General features: G+C 48.3%; 1 protein-coding gene across 1 annotated transcript in view; it reads left to right on the top strand.

Moving 5' to 3' along the window:
* LRRC2 (leucine rich repeat containing 2) overlaps positions 1-14,024 on the top strand; it is a 31,950-nt gene that overhangs the window by 1,260 nt on the left and 16,666 nt on the right. The window contains exon 2 of the mRNA XM_077777257.1: positions 7,994-8,137. Coding sequence (XP_077633383.1) covers positions 8,013-8,137 — 125 coding nt within the window. The 5' untranslated portion in view covers positions 7,994-8,012. The remainder of the gene's footprint in view (positions 1-7,993; positions 8,138-14,024) is intronic.

The following is a 14,024-nucleotide window of genomic DNA, read 5'->3' as shown; positions in this document are numbered from 1 at the left end:
CTAATGCCCTTTGTTGACCGTGTTACTCTGTACATTGGGGTTGCTGGGAATTCCCGCTGGTTGTGGCCATTCCCTGAGCTCCGTGAGGCTGACGGTGGGTGTCTTGTGCCCGTGGGGGGTACACTGGAAAGAATGGTGTGGAGGGTCTGGAGCTGGTCTGCCCGAGGGAAAGAGGGGGTTCTGAAGAGCAGGTGGGGATGAGGGGCCATGGCTGCCAGGTGACCCCTTGACCTCAGCGCCATCCCTGTTTCCCCACCTCCCCCGACTCTCCCAGCCTGGCAGAGCGAGCACCCAGAATGGCTGGGCACCTGCATGGTGGGCTTTACTGGGTCTCCTACCCCAGGACCTTTGCACCTTAGACTCACAGAGATGCAAGCCCTCTCCCCAACTCCCACCCCCTCTCTGCCCAGTCTGCTGTTTGACAAGAAGGGAGAGGACCAGATGACCAGAAAGTTCCTGCTCCCGCCTGGAATGCTGGCATTCGTCTTCTGAGTGGAAACGTGTGTTCTGGTGCCAGGGGACATGTTTTTTCTAGTCGTGCCCTCTGGCTTGGACGGTGGGTGGTTGTGTAAAGTAATTCTCATGTACCTGGGCTGCAGAGGGAGCGTGGACAATTACTCAAGCAAACCTGCATGGATAGTCCCCTTCCCCTTGCTCAGGGTCCCTCTGGGACTTCCCCCAACCCCATTCTCCACAGGCACTTGAGGGCACCCCTCCTAATCTGCCTCCACAGCGCCGGTTCAGCCACCGGATTGTCAGACCCCCATGCTGTGCTGAACTCTTTCCGAGCATCTCTCCTCTCCAGATGGAGAGCTCAGACGCAGGGACATTCATCTCTCTGCATTTGATGAGTGCCCGTAAATGCCAGTTACTTGGGGTTCCCAGGAATCAAAGAGCAGAAACACACAGCAAGCGAACTGGCTCAGTACGCGGGGTTTCTGCGTTGGGGTCAGAAGCAGGACTCCAGGGCTACCATCAGTCACCTGGTGACCGCAGAGCCCACACGTGGGGCTTCTCCAATGGCTGCTCCTGTCAGTAAACTGTGGCCCTTCTCAGGGCAGTCTAGGGACAAAGTATATAATTGCACCAACCAGCAAGCAATTCAACTTGCACTGTGTGCTGTGAAGTAAATACTTCCCGACGGGGAAGATCTAGCTTAGATAAAGAGGCCATGAAGGCCACACACCAAGGAGAGAACTCGGAGTTCAGGGTATAGGGTGCAGGGATGCCATGTGGATGAGGGAAGAGGGTCCAGGCAGAGGCACTGAGGAGGAGAGCATTCGGGGGTGGACCATGCCAGGGCCCTGTGGGGGGCTGGGGTCTCCCCCGTCATCCCAAAGGGGAGTCTCTGGAACACTTAAGCCAGGTGGCCGCATGATCTCATCCTCGTCGGAAAATGACTCTCACTTTGGTGTGACAAATGGATTGGACGTGGGTGAGTGGGAAGTCGGGATGCCAGCTGCGAGGCTTTTGCAGGAGCGAGGCCAGCTGTGATACTCATCGGCAGTGAGAAATGCATGCCCTCTAGGACTTGGGTGATACGTTGGGTGCGTGAATGAATGTGTGTGTTTGTGTTATGAGTCCATGCCCACCTGGCGGGCGAGGTGAGGACACAGAAGGCTCAAGGGAGTGACCTCCAGGTAACGATGAAGTCAAGGTGAGGAACTAAGGCAGCCAGGGATGGACAGTCTAAGTGAGTAACTTTGGAAAGGAATTGTGTTTCTTTGAGAAATGTGTGAGACACCAAGTGGATAGGTCAAGGAAGCAGTGCCATGTAGGCACCAGATGTCGCTATAGATGGAGACGGATTCTTTAAGTGGCTCTTATTTTACTGTGTTCTGTATTAATTACTTATTGCTGTGTAAGAAATCACCCTGGCACTTACCAGCCTAATACAACAAACATACTGTCTCCATCTCTGAGGGTCAGGAATGGCCTAGCTGAGCGGCTCTAGCTCAGGGTCTGTCGTGAAGTCGCACATAAGATGCCTCCTGGGGGGCATCTGGGTGGCTCAGTCGGTTGAGTGTCTGACTTCGGCTCAGGTCATGATCTCATGTTCATGGGTTCGAGCCCCGCATCAGGCTCTGTGCGGACAGCTTAGAGCCTGGAGCCTATTTCAGATTCTGTGTCTCACTCTCTCTCTGACCCTCCCCTGCTCACGCTGTCTCTATCTCTCTCTCAGAAATAAATAAAACATTAAAAAAAAAAAAAAGATGTCTTCTGGGGCTGATGCCTTCTGAAGGCTCAGCCGGGGCTGGAGGATCCGCTTTTAGACCATTTCTGCTCACGTGGCTGCTGGCAGGGTGCCTCTGCTCCTTTCCGTATGAAGCTTCTCCATATGGCTGCTTCAGCATCCTCGTGACATAGCACTGACTTCCCCCAGAGTGACTTCCCCCACGAGAGAGAGCAGTGCCTGGTGGGACTTAGTCTCAGAGGCCGCATGCCATCACTTTTACCACATTTTATTCATTAGAAATGAGTCATTGAATCCAACCCATGTTCAAGGAGGGGGAGGAATTAAGCTCTACCCCCCTTTATTAAAGTTTATTTATTTATTTTGAGAGACCAAAGAGAGTGCAAGCAGGGGAGAGGCAGAGAGAGAGAGAGAGGGAGAGAGAGAATCCCAAGCAGGCTTCATGCTATCAGTGCAGAGCCCGGTGTGAGGCTTGAACTCATAAACTGTGAGATCGTGACTTGCGCCCAGATCAAGAGTCAGATGCTTAACTGACTGAGCCACCCAGGCACCCTAAGCTCTACCCTTTAAAATTGTTTTTTAATGTTTAGTTTTTATTTTTGAGAGAGAGAGAGAGAGACAGAGCACGAGTAGGGGAGGGGCAGAGAGAGAGAGAGAGAGAGGGAAACAGAGAATCCAAAGCAGGCTCCAGGCTCTGAGCTGTCAGCACAGAGCCTGACGGCGTCTCCAACTCACGGACTGCAAGATCATGACTTGAGCCAAAGTCAGACACTTCAGCAATTGAGCGACCGGCTGCCCCAAGCTCTACCTTCTTAAAGGAAAGAATGTCAGGGAATCTGTGGGTACAATTTAAAGCCATCACGTCCACAGAACAATATATTTTATTGTTCACTGAAGCTGGCAGGCACAGACTGGGCTGGCACCTGTTTTTGTATGGCACGGGGGCACTGCCGGAGGGGGCTGGCGCCGTGAGCCGCGGAGACCAGGCTGGAGTACCCCCCTCCACTCCCTCCATTTCCCTTCATTCTCAGTGCCTGTCTGCCTGGCCGGCTGTATCTTGCTGCTGCCCGAGGCCCACGCTGGCTGCCACCTACATGCTGGAGACTCTGCTATACAGTAACTGCCAGGCACCCAGCAGTGGAATCAGGGGTTGGTGACTTAGCAAGTCCACCCTGCCTCCAGCCAGCACCCAACTTAAGCGGATGGACGCAGAGGAGAGAAGGACACACCAGCATCCCGGAGTCACAAAGGCGGAGAGTGAAACTGACCTCGGCAGGTCCCCTTCCCGGTCCCCGCGTCCTTCTGCATGCTCGCCTGCGGGGGGCGCCTTTTCCTCCTGGGCCAGTGACGCTTGTCCTGAGAATGTCTCCAGCAGGTGGCACCTGATCACAAAGCACAGAAGCAAGCTCAAGGCTCTGGCAAGCCCAAGACCAAGTCCGCTGGGAGGGGCAGGCCAGGAGTTTTCTCTTTTGTTATGAAAGTGCCTACACGGTATCTTCCATTTTGCCAGCGAGCCTGTGAAGCCTACAATATTTACTATCTTGCCCTTTCCTGAGAAGGTTTGCTGACCCCTGCAGTAAAGCGAAAGGCTTTCCTCGGAGGGCTTCTCCTTTCCACTACAAATCCAACCTTTGAGAGTCCCTGATGGTTAACATTTTCACTCAGGACCCAGGATACCAAGTGCTGGACAGAAATGAACCTGACGACACTCTGCCCCAGTGTCCTTTCTGTTGCCATGAGTGACATCACCATTGTCCCCTGCTCTCTTCTAGCCCCGTGTGGTTTCTTCTCGGGGAGATGCCCTGTGGCTGCGGACCGTGCAGCCCAAATCCAGGGATCTGTGTTCTCTTGTGATTCTGTTGTAACCGTGCAAAGCCCGACCTCCCGCAGGGAACTGGAATCAGGTGTCTCCTTGGATCCAAGATTCTTTGCTGTAAAATTCAGTGAGAGCTCTCGCTAAAGCCCTGCTTTTCTTATGGTGCCTCAGGAGGGTCTACTTGGATGTTGAGTTTTCTCTAGGAGGATACCGCTTTATTTGCAACGAGGGTCCAGTAGAGGTGAACTTTTCTCTGTACTGCTGCTTTGGTATAGGATATCATGGCGCTCGCTATTTCTATAGTGCTGGAGAAAGTTAATGCTCAGGAGATTACACTCTATATATTTGCATTAAAGGTTGTGTCCACGAGAACTCATGCTACAAAGAAGAGATTAGCTTTGTAAATTTGCCAGGGAGCTGGCTCTCTTTTCCCGAATGTGCTGAGTGACCCATCTGTTCCCCAGAGTGGCTTTGTTCCTGGATGGAGTGTCCCCTCCCTGCCCTGTGATGACTCACGGGCTTCTGTGGTAAAACCATTTTTCTGATCTGGCACCTATCCGGAGAGCTACTCTCTTAAGGGTTACCTTTGAACCTGTCTGGTTGTTTAGGGAGGCCTGGGTGCGGCCCTGTCCTGCACAGGACATGAGGCGCTGGGCTGGACGTGGCACTCAGGCGTTGGTATTTCTCAGCCTCCTTGGATTTCACATTATGTGTAGACCTCTAGCAAATGTGGTCATCTCTTACTGTTCTTAAAGCCTCTACATTTTGTTACACTCATTCTCAAACAGAACATCTCACAGGCAAGACCTTGACTTAAAATCCCAGCCCATTCAAAACCCTCCTAACTGAAGACTAGACCCTCCTTCACTGCTTTGCAAGATGCAGGGGAAATGGGGAACGTAGTTAGATGACAGACAGAATATGCTCTTTCCCACCAAAATACTGACACTAACGTTGATTTACAACCATTTAAAAATAGAACCCAAAGGCATCAAGAAAAGACTGTTCTGGGGCACCTGGGTGGCTCAGTTGGTCAAGCATCTGACTTTGGCTAAGGTCATGATCTCGTGGTTTGTGAGTTCAAGCTTCACATCAGACTCTCTGCTGACAGCTCAGAGCCTGGAGCCTGCTTCAGATTCTGTGTCTCCTGTCTCTCTGCCCCTTCCCTGCTCATGCACTGTCTCTCTCTGTCTGTCAATAATAAATAAAGGTTAAAATTAAAAAAAAATATCTTTATGAAAGAAAAATAATAAAAAGAAGAGACCGTTCCTCTAAGATGCAAACTTGAACAGCAGTTCTCCAAATGAATGCATGGAAACTAATGAGCAATGGTTTTTGGTTTTGTTTATTTTCATTTATTTTTAAAATTTTATTATTATTATTATTTTTTAATGTTTTATTTATTTCTGAGAGAGAGAGAGACAGTGTGAGCAGAGGAGGATCAGAGAGAGAGGAAGACACAGAATCTGAAGCAGGTTCCAGGCTCTGAGCTGTCAGCACAGAACCCAACACGGCGCTCAAATCCATAGACCGTGAGATCATGACCCGAGCCTAAGTCAGATGCTCAACTGACTGAGCCACCCAGGCACCCCTTCTCTTTTCAAGCTTGACTCTTGACCTCAGAGTTGTGAGTTCAAGCCCCACATTGGATATGGAGTCTACCAAAAAAAAAAATTCTATCTACAAAATCTCACACCAAATATAACCATATATGTACTTAGGCTAAAAGTAAAAGGATAGAATTGAGAAAGTGAAAAAACAACGCAGAAAATGGGAGAAAGGTTTTGCAAATCATCTCTTGGCGTGTTTAGAATAATTAAAGATGTATTTATTCATTACAAGTCAACAATAAAAAGAGAAATGGCCCAATTTAAAAATTGGCAAAGGATCTGAGAGACATTTCTCCCAGGAAAGTATAAAGATGGCCAACAGGCACATAAAAAGGTGTTCAATCAACATCATTAGCTGTCAGGCAAATGCAAGTCAAAACAACTAAAGCCACTTCCCACCCACCGGGACAGCTCTGATGGAAAGTAACAGAAGAACAAGCGTGGACGGGGAGACACTGGAGCCTCATGCCCAGCTGCTGGGGCCGTAAGATGATGAAGCCGCTTTGGAAAACAGTCTGGCAGTTCCTAAAGAGCTCAAACACATAGTTATCAGATGATCTCCAAACGCCGCTCTCACGTAGTTACCCAAGAGATCTGAAAACGTATGTCCGCACAAACACGCGCTCTGTTTGCACCTGAATCAGAAATCTCCTGTGGGTAAAAGAGTTTTAAGGGAGGCAAAAGGCAGTCCCAGATGTCAGAACTGAAGGGAAAGATGGAAATAAATTGGGGCCAGCATTTTCAGCTCGTTAGACAGAAATTATGGCTCCCCGGCGCCCTGCTACACAAACACGAGCTGGCCCCCCTACTCGGACTGGCAGGCCATTAATGGCGAGGACACAGCTGAGTCAGAAGATTAAATATTTGGTTTTGTATCCCCACTGACTGCCATTTAGAAGCGACTGGAACTGGGACAGAGGATATTCAACAGCCCTGCTATTTGCCAACTGACATGCTGGGTGTGTGTGTGCGCCCGCACGCAAATCAGGAAATGGGTATAGCCAGATTTCAATGCCGTTACGTAGGGGAAATTTAAAACAATAACTAGGAAGTTATTTTTAGATAAGGGAGATAAGAGTAGGTTAGTGGAATGAACATTGAAATGTACTTTGATGTCCTGATCATTTTATTTTTCTTACATTGAACAAAGAATCACTTAAAGGAAGCAGTAAAAAATGAGGTGGGAACATAAGCAGGAAAGAGAGAGCTCATGGGCCTGGGAGTGAAGCAATCTGGATGCGGATCATATTCATATCTCATCTAGTCATTCAACAAACATTTGGTGGGGACCTGCTGTGTGTCAGGCACTATGCTAGGTCTCATCTCCATGTATGGGCCAAGATGTACCTGAGTTTGACTTTCTTTGCACTTGGAAAACCACATCAACAGAGATCGGCAGCTTCTGAGGGTTCACGTTGGAGGGGAACCTCACAGGACGCATCTCTGTGCTGTGTCGTGGGGTCAGTCCTGACTGGGAAGGTAGCTGTGCTTGGTGCAGGGAATGGTTTTGTTACTTAATGATGGCTGGTATGTAGCCTCAGGCAACACATGGTGTGTATGTGTGTCTGTGTGTTTTCAGATTAACTCATGAACTTCCCTAGAGCATGTTACAACCTGCAAGAATATTAGATGCTAGAAAATTCGGAACTATGAGACTTGAGGAATGAATGCCCGGGGGCTTTGGGAACCCACAATTCAGCTGAGAGGTAGGGACAGAAGTGTGACCTTCTAGAGGAGAGGCTTGCAGGGTGAGTGTTGAACTTGACTTCCCCAGAATATGATCAGGCTTTAAGAACATTAGCAAACTGTCACCCTGGAGTCACAGGGCGTTTCATCGTGGCTTTAGGGAATTGATTCATTCATGTTTCATTAAATATTTTTTTTAATTTTAGAGAGAGAATGTGTGTGTGAATGAGAGAGAGGGGCAGAGGGAGAGAGAGAGAGAGAGAGAATATCAGATTCCACATCCAGCGTGGCGCTCAATTCCATGACCTTGGGATCATGACCTGAGCTGTAATCCAGAGTTGGATGCTCAACCGACTGAGCCACCCAGGCGCCCCATTCATGTTTCATTTTATTTATTTATTTAAAAGTGTATTTATTTTTGAGAGAGAGAGAGAGAGAGAATGAGTGGGGGAGGAGCAGAGAGAGAGGGAGACACAGAATATGAAGCAGGCTCCAGGCTCTGAGCTGTCAGCACAGAGCCCGACACGGGGCTTGAACCCACAGACCACGAGATCATGACCTGAGTGGAAGTTGGCCCCTTAACTGACTAAACCACCCAGGCACCCCTCACGTTTCATTTTAAAGTTCATGCCAACACTATTTGCTTCTGTGTTTACAAAGCTGACATAATGTATGTTTCTTAAACAGGTAATTTCACACTTCCAAAATGGGCCACAAAGTGGTCGTATTCGACATTTCTGTCGTCAGAGCCTTGTGGGAAACTCGTGTCAAGAAGCACAAAGCCTGGCAGAAGAAGGAGACAGAGAGGCTTGAGAAAAGCGCCTTGGAAAAGTATGTGTTTTCTGTCCCTGACTGTGGCTTCTCTAGTGGATGGGGATCCTGCAGGCAGCATGGCGGAGGGGGGTGCCTTCCTTTTGGGATCTCTCAGTCAGTGACTCTTGCTCGGGGGTCCTCAGAGCCACCACACTGTTGCCTGGCTAGTGAACGTCCAATTCCCATAATAGTCGCACCCAGTGTCGTAAGGACCCACGTGCATTCCAGTCCCCGGATGACACGGTAAACTCCGCAGTGAACTTTGTGGACGGCTGCGAGGCTGGCCGCACGAGGCTGTCTGCTGCACTCCACACACGGGCAGCCCATGTGACAGTGCCCCAGGGCAGCTCAAGGCCATCTCCATCATGCACTTCGGCCCTCACCTGTTGAACTGAATGCTCGATAAGTATTGATGCATTTTTACTTGGATTGAGATGATGTGATTTGACGAACTTATCGTGTCGACTCACGAAGTTTGAGGAAAAGGGAGTTGCTTGTATATGAAATGAAGTCGCGTGCTTTGGAAAAAACTACATTTATGATAAATGTGAGGCATGCAATGGACTCTGCACTGCGCAAGTCTGAATATGATGAGCTGGAAAGGTTGTACATGCGGGTGGCTTTGCATATCTGTACTTTTTACCACCCCCCCCCTCCATGAAAGAGTCCAAACCGGGGCTCCCGGCTGACGTGTGAAGGGTGTGACTTACCTAAGAAAGGCAGAATGGGATTCTGACTGGCAGCCCTATTTCAGAGGAGGCCCGTGACCCTATCTCAAGTTGGCAAGTGGGGATGTATTTCTATGCTTGAGGCTAAAAAACAAAATGTGTAAGGCGTGAACGTCTCTCTATCCTGGGCTCTCCATTATTACAAACTATTTGGATGCAACGAATACCTATTCTGACCACACTTGATGGTTCAGCTGTGATTATAAGCCTCCCCGCTGACCCAGGTGGTTATCATTATCCCCAGTCTGAAGACAAGGTGGCTGGGGCCCAAGTGACTTTGCCCAGGTTGGTACAGCTGGTCAGTGGAGGGTTTGGCCAAGCTCTTCCCCCTGCATCGTGTTGTAATCCCAGAGAGTTGGGATGTTCTTTTCACTGGCACTCAGCTGAGGTTATCCAATATGATGTGGATCTTGAACTTAAGAATTGGCACCTCAGACCCGGCATCAGTGGCTCTGAGTGATCTACACTAGCACGAGTGATCTACACTAGCATGAATTACACAAGGTCCCCATGCCCTGTGAGCCCAGAGTGACCCTCGGTTCTGTTTTTCTCCTCCCTCCTCCTCCCTTCTAGCATCCGGGGTTACCCTTGGGGAGGACCACTTGCTGAATGGGGACCCAAGCCCTGGGGTTTTGGGGAAAGTGCCTGTAGCTGATGTAACCCCCCGAGGATTCTGGGAGCAGGAAGCACCTGGAGAGAGCCGGGGTCCACAAACTCTTTTGGAGTGGTGTTTGCCTCTTGGACTCTGTCGTTCATCATGGTGCCAAATGCCTTCATGAGCAGGTTCACGCGTCTCCTGTGCCCCGGGTCAGCCTTGAATTGGGCTTGGTGTCATTGGGCTTGTGCTGTGTCTTATCTTGTCCTAAGAACAGAAAACTTCTTAGGGATTTGTTAGGCTTCTCTAGCTCAGTCTAAGAAAAAGAGCCATCAAATTTGCTGGGCAGGTGAGGAGGAAGTGGGGATGGTGGAGGGAGGAGTGTAGCTGTTCAAGGATGAAGCTTCTTAGTTTCCCAAGACCTGCAAAAAATGTAGTAAATTCACCTTTTTTTTGGCAGGTATTTCTGAGTTTCCATAATGTGATTCTTAATACTATTTGGAGGTTAATCTTTAGTTTCTCAAGATCTGTTTTCTGCGGAGAAGTTAATATGTTGAAAAACTGATGAAAATGCCTTTTCACAAATGGCAATTATCTGTTGAATTTAATTTTACAAAAACAGGCAAAACCCTCCTGTTTGCTCTGTGATCCCCCCTTCATGGTACTTCATTTTGTAAGACTGTATTTGTTCCATGAAACATGTAAAAAAACTTAAAAATTATAAGTAGAGATATAATACAGAATATCACTCTACCTGAAAGAAACTCAATCACGGAAGGAGAGAGATAGAGCCTCTCTGAGTGATGACTTTCTCATCCAATGAGGCTCTTTGCCATCCAGGCTAGGATTGTGGGTTCATTTGCTAAGGGAAGAGCACTTTATCTGCACATTTATTGATTTAATTAGTAGAACTCTAACAGCATCATTTTACATGTTTGTCTCATATTTGAAGTTCTATTAAAATTGACTCAAGGGGAAGATTATTCAATTACATGGGTGATAAAGTATAAAGACAATGACAGTTTATTGATCTCATTTGATCTTTTTTCCCATTTGCTTGTTTTTTCATCGAAGTATAGTTGGCACACTGTGTCACATTAGCTTCAGGCGTATGATGTAGTGATTCGACAACTTTATACATTTTTTTTTTAAATTTTTTTAGTGGTTTATTTATTTCTGAGAGAGAGAGAGAGACAGTGTGAGCAGGGGAGGGTCAGAGACAGAGGGAGACACAGAATCAGAAGCAGTCTCCAGGCTCTGAGCTAGCTGTCAGCACAGAGCCCGACGCGGGGCTCGAACCCACAAACTGTGAGATCATGACCTGAGCCGAAGTCGGACGCTTAGCCGACTGAGCCACCCAGGTGCCCCAACTCTATACATTATTATTCAAATATTTACTTATTTGAATTACTCTCAAGGAAGAGGACAGAATTTAAAAATATTTATATATATGCTCATCTTTACTCTCACTAAAAAGCAGCTCATATTTTTATGAGGTTTTGGAGGAAATGAGACATAAAATATTTAAAAAGAAATCCAAAAAAGATTTGGTATGTGATTATTTTCTTAAAGTTTATTTATTTATTTTGAGAGAGAGAGAAAGAGAGAGAGCACAAGTTGGGGACGAACAGAGAGAGAGAGAGAGAATCCTAAGCAGGCTCCCCACTGTCAACGCAGAACCCACTGTGGGGCTGGAACTCACAAACCACGAGATCATGACCTGAGCTGAATGAAATCAAAAGCTGGATGCTTAACCACCTGTGCCACCCAGGTGCCCCATGGTATATGATATTTTTGATGAGATGTGTCTAATATCCTTTTTTTCCTCCATTTTAAAAATGTTGGCTATACCAAAAGACATGAGCCACTTAATGTGGGTTTGTAATTTGTGATATGGGAAGGATGTATTCTGTAGGGCCTAACGGGCATCATTTCGTTACATTGGCAGGGGCGTCCCTTCGGGTTTGGCCTAAAAAAATGAGGGTAGAAAAGCTGGAGACGTTAGTCTGAAAAGTGCTGGGTGAACACAAGACCCAGTGGTGGCTGTACTTCTGGTCGCTGACAATTCGAGACAATTTCTTCTATTTGTTTGGGGAGCACATCTGAGACCCAGGGTCTGCCCCACAGCCCTGACTGCCGCAGCCAGTTCTAGATCCGTGGGCAGGTATTTGCATTTCTCTTTATCATATGGTATTAAAATACTTACTTTATACAGAAGAGCTAATCATGAAAAGTAACAATCCCAAGCCAATCCCATCACTTTCTCCCAGTATTAAATTCATCTCTCTCCATGTATTTTTAAGTTTATTGCATTATGTATAGACTTCTCTGTAGATCCTGAAGCCCTGCCTGCTTGGTTGCTGAGTGCTTATCCTCAGCACAGCTCAGTGGCTAGGATCTGGGTAGGGTGGTAGCTCGGCCAGCCAGGGCCACAGGTGAAATACTTTTCTCAAACGCTCCCCTTTCTCCCAGCTTAATGACAAGCTTGAAACTCCAGTGATCTCCAAAGTGGTTTCGGAAGACCCAAAACGTCTACATAGAGACCTGGGGGGGCCAGCCCTGCAGAAATCCAGGAATGAAAGTTCTGGACAGACACAACAGCAGTGTGAATACGGAGGCATGCATTGGCGTGAGTGTTCAAGGGAGAGCAAGGAGGCCAGTGTGAGGGCCAGAAAAAGCAAGTGACGGTGAGGTAGTAGGTGTGGCCACTCAGTCAAGGCGACGGCACAGACCCGTAGGGCCCTGTCAGTGCAGTGGGACATTGCTTTGCTGTGTGGGATGAGGAGCCAGGGACATTGGGACAGGCTTACTCGAACCACTGGGTGAGTTTAGACCATAAAGGGGACAACAGTGATGTCTGCAAGGAGATGATGATGACATGGGCAAGATGGGAAGGTGGTGAGGTGTGGCTGGATTCTTGTAGAACTGATCACATCTCTTGACGGATTTGCTATAAGGTTATGAAAAAAAGCACAGAGCCAACAATGAGCCTGAGGTTTTTAGCCAGAGTCTCCGGAAGGTTTTTATGGCTTTTATGGGAAAAGGCAGGTTTTGGGGTGAAGATTACGAGTTTGGTCTGGAACCTGTTAACTGTGGGACACCTTTTAGACATTCAGGTGGAGCTCCAGGGAGGGCAAAGAAGCCAGATTCAGTGAGGAAGTCTTGGATAGAGAAATAGAACTGGTCGTGATCACCATACAGATAGTAGGTAAAGCCACGAGACTGGGGGATAAGCCAAAGAATGAGTGTGAGTGCAGAGAGAGATGAGAAGAGGCCCAAGGGCTGGGTGTTGGGCCCTTAGGGATTCGGAGGTTGGGAAGAGAGAGGCGAGGAAGGGGAGGGTCAGGAGAGGGGGGAGGCAGCCCAGCCACTGGAGAGGCAGGGGTGGCATCAGCAGAGAGAGGGGTCCTGGGAACCAAGGGGACCTTCAGGCTTCATGGGGGGGGGGAGGAAGGGGTGTTGCATACGGGCCAGAGAAGACGAGGACTCTATTTGACCATTGAGTTTAGCAAAATGGAGGTCATGATGACCTTGGGAAGAGTTTNCGGGGATGACGGGGGTGGGGGGTGGGGAGAGTGGTGCCCTTTAATCTGGGAGAGGTAACCGCGTGCACATGTGCTGATGGGAACACTCTCCCAAAGTGAAACACTGAGGAGAGAGGACTGCTGCAGAAAGTTCTGGAGTCTGTGAGGGCTGGGTTTAGCCCGGAAGGGGGTGGGGGCAGGGGTTGGCCCAGGGAAGACCTGGGAGAGTCCTTCCAGGCAAGCCTGAAGGGAACAGGTGCAAGTAGGTGGCGTAGATGTGGCCCCGGGAATCTTCCCTTTCATTTGTCTCCTCCCTCCCCGAGCCAGAAGCTCTGAGACTGAGGATGGGGTAGGCGGTGGGGAAGGTTTGCTTGAAAGGAAGAAGATGTGCCAGAGTCACCTCGGGATGTGGTGGCTGCCAGCAGCAGTGAGGGGCCTCTGGGGATGGGAGTCATGATCAAAGGAAGGCCAGTTTGCAAGGCTGTGAATCTTCCTCCGTGCTCATGTACAGGGTGGGCGTAGGTGCGGGGCAGGGGAGAAGCGGATGCCCCCTTAGCTGAACTTTGTCCAAGTGCACAGTAAAGAGTAAGAGAGGGACAAGGGGGTCAAGGAGGGGTTCAGGAGGTGATTAAAGTGAGGACCATGACATTTATTTTATAAAAGCTTTATTGATGAGTATAACCAATACACAATAAACTATATGTAAAGTAGATAATTTGAAAAGTTTGACCTACCTATTCATCTGTAAAACCATCCCCGCAATCTAGATATGATCATATCTGTCACCTTGTGAGCCTCTTCTTCACTCTTGGTGATTCTTTCCTCTCATTTCCTGTCCCTAGTGCCCAGGCAGTCGCTCCTTCCTGCCACTATATATTACTTTGCATTTATTATATTCCATATAAATGCAATCACTTTATATAAATGGAATCATTCTCTTTTTTGGTCTGGATTCTTTCATTCAGCCTAATGACACTGAAATGATTCTTCTTTTTTTTTTAAATGTTTTTATTTTAGATAGGGAGAGAGACAGAGCATGAGCAGGGTAGGGACAGAGA

This window comes from Crocuta crocuta, unplaced genomic scaffold, assembly GCF_008692635.1.
Source record: "Crocuta crocuta isolate KB4526 unplaced genomic scaffold, BGI_CrCroc_1.0 scaffold77, whole genome shotgun sequence".
In the NCBI taxonomy this organism is placed as follows: domain Eukaryota; kingdom Metazoa; phylum Chordata; class Mammalia; order Carnivora; family Hyaenidae; genus Crocuta; species Crocuta crocuta.
Note: the sequence above shows the minus strand (reverse complement) of the source record. Positions and strands in the feature narration are given on the sequence as shown.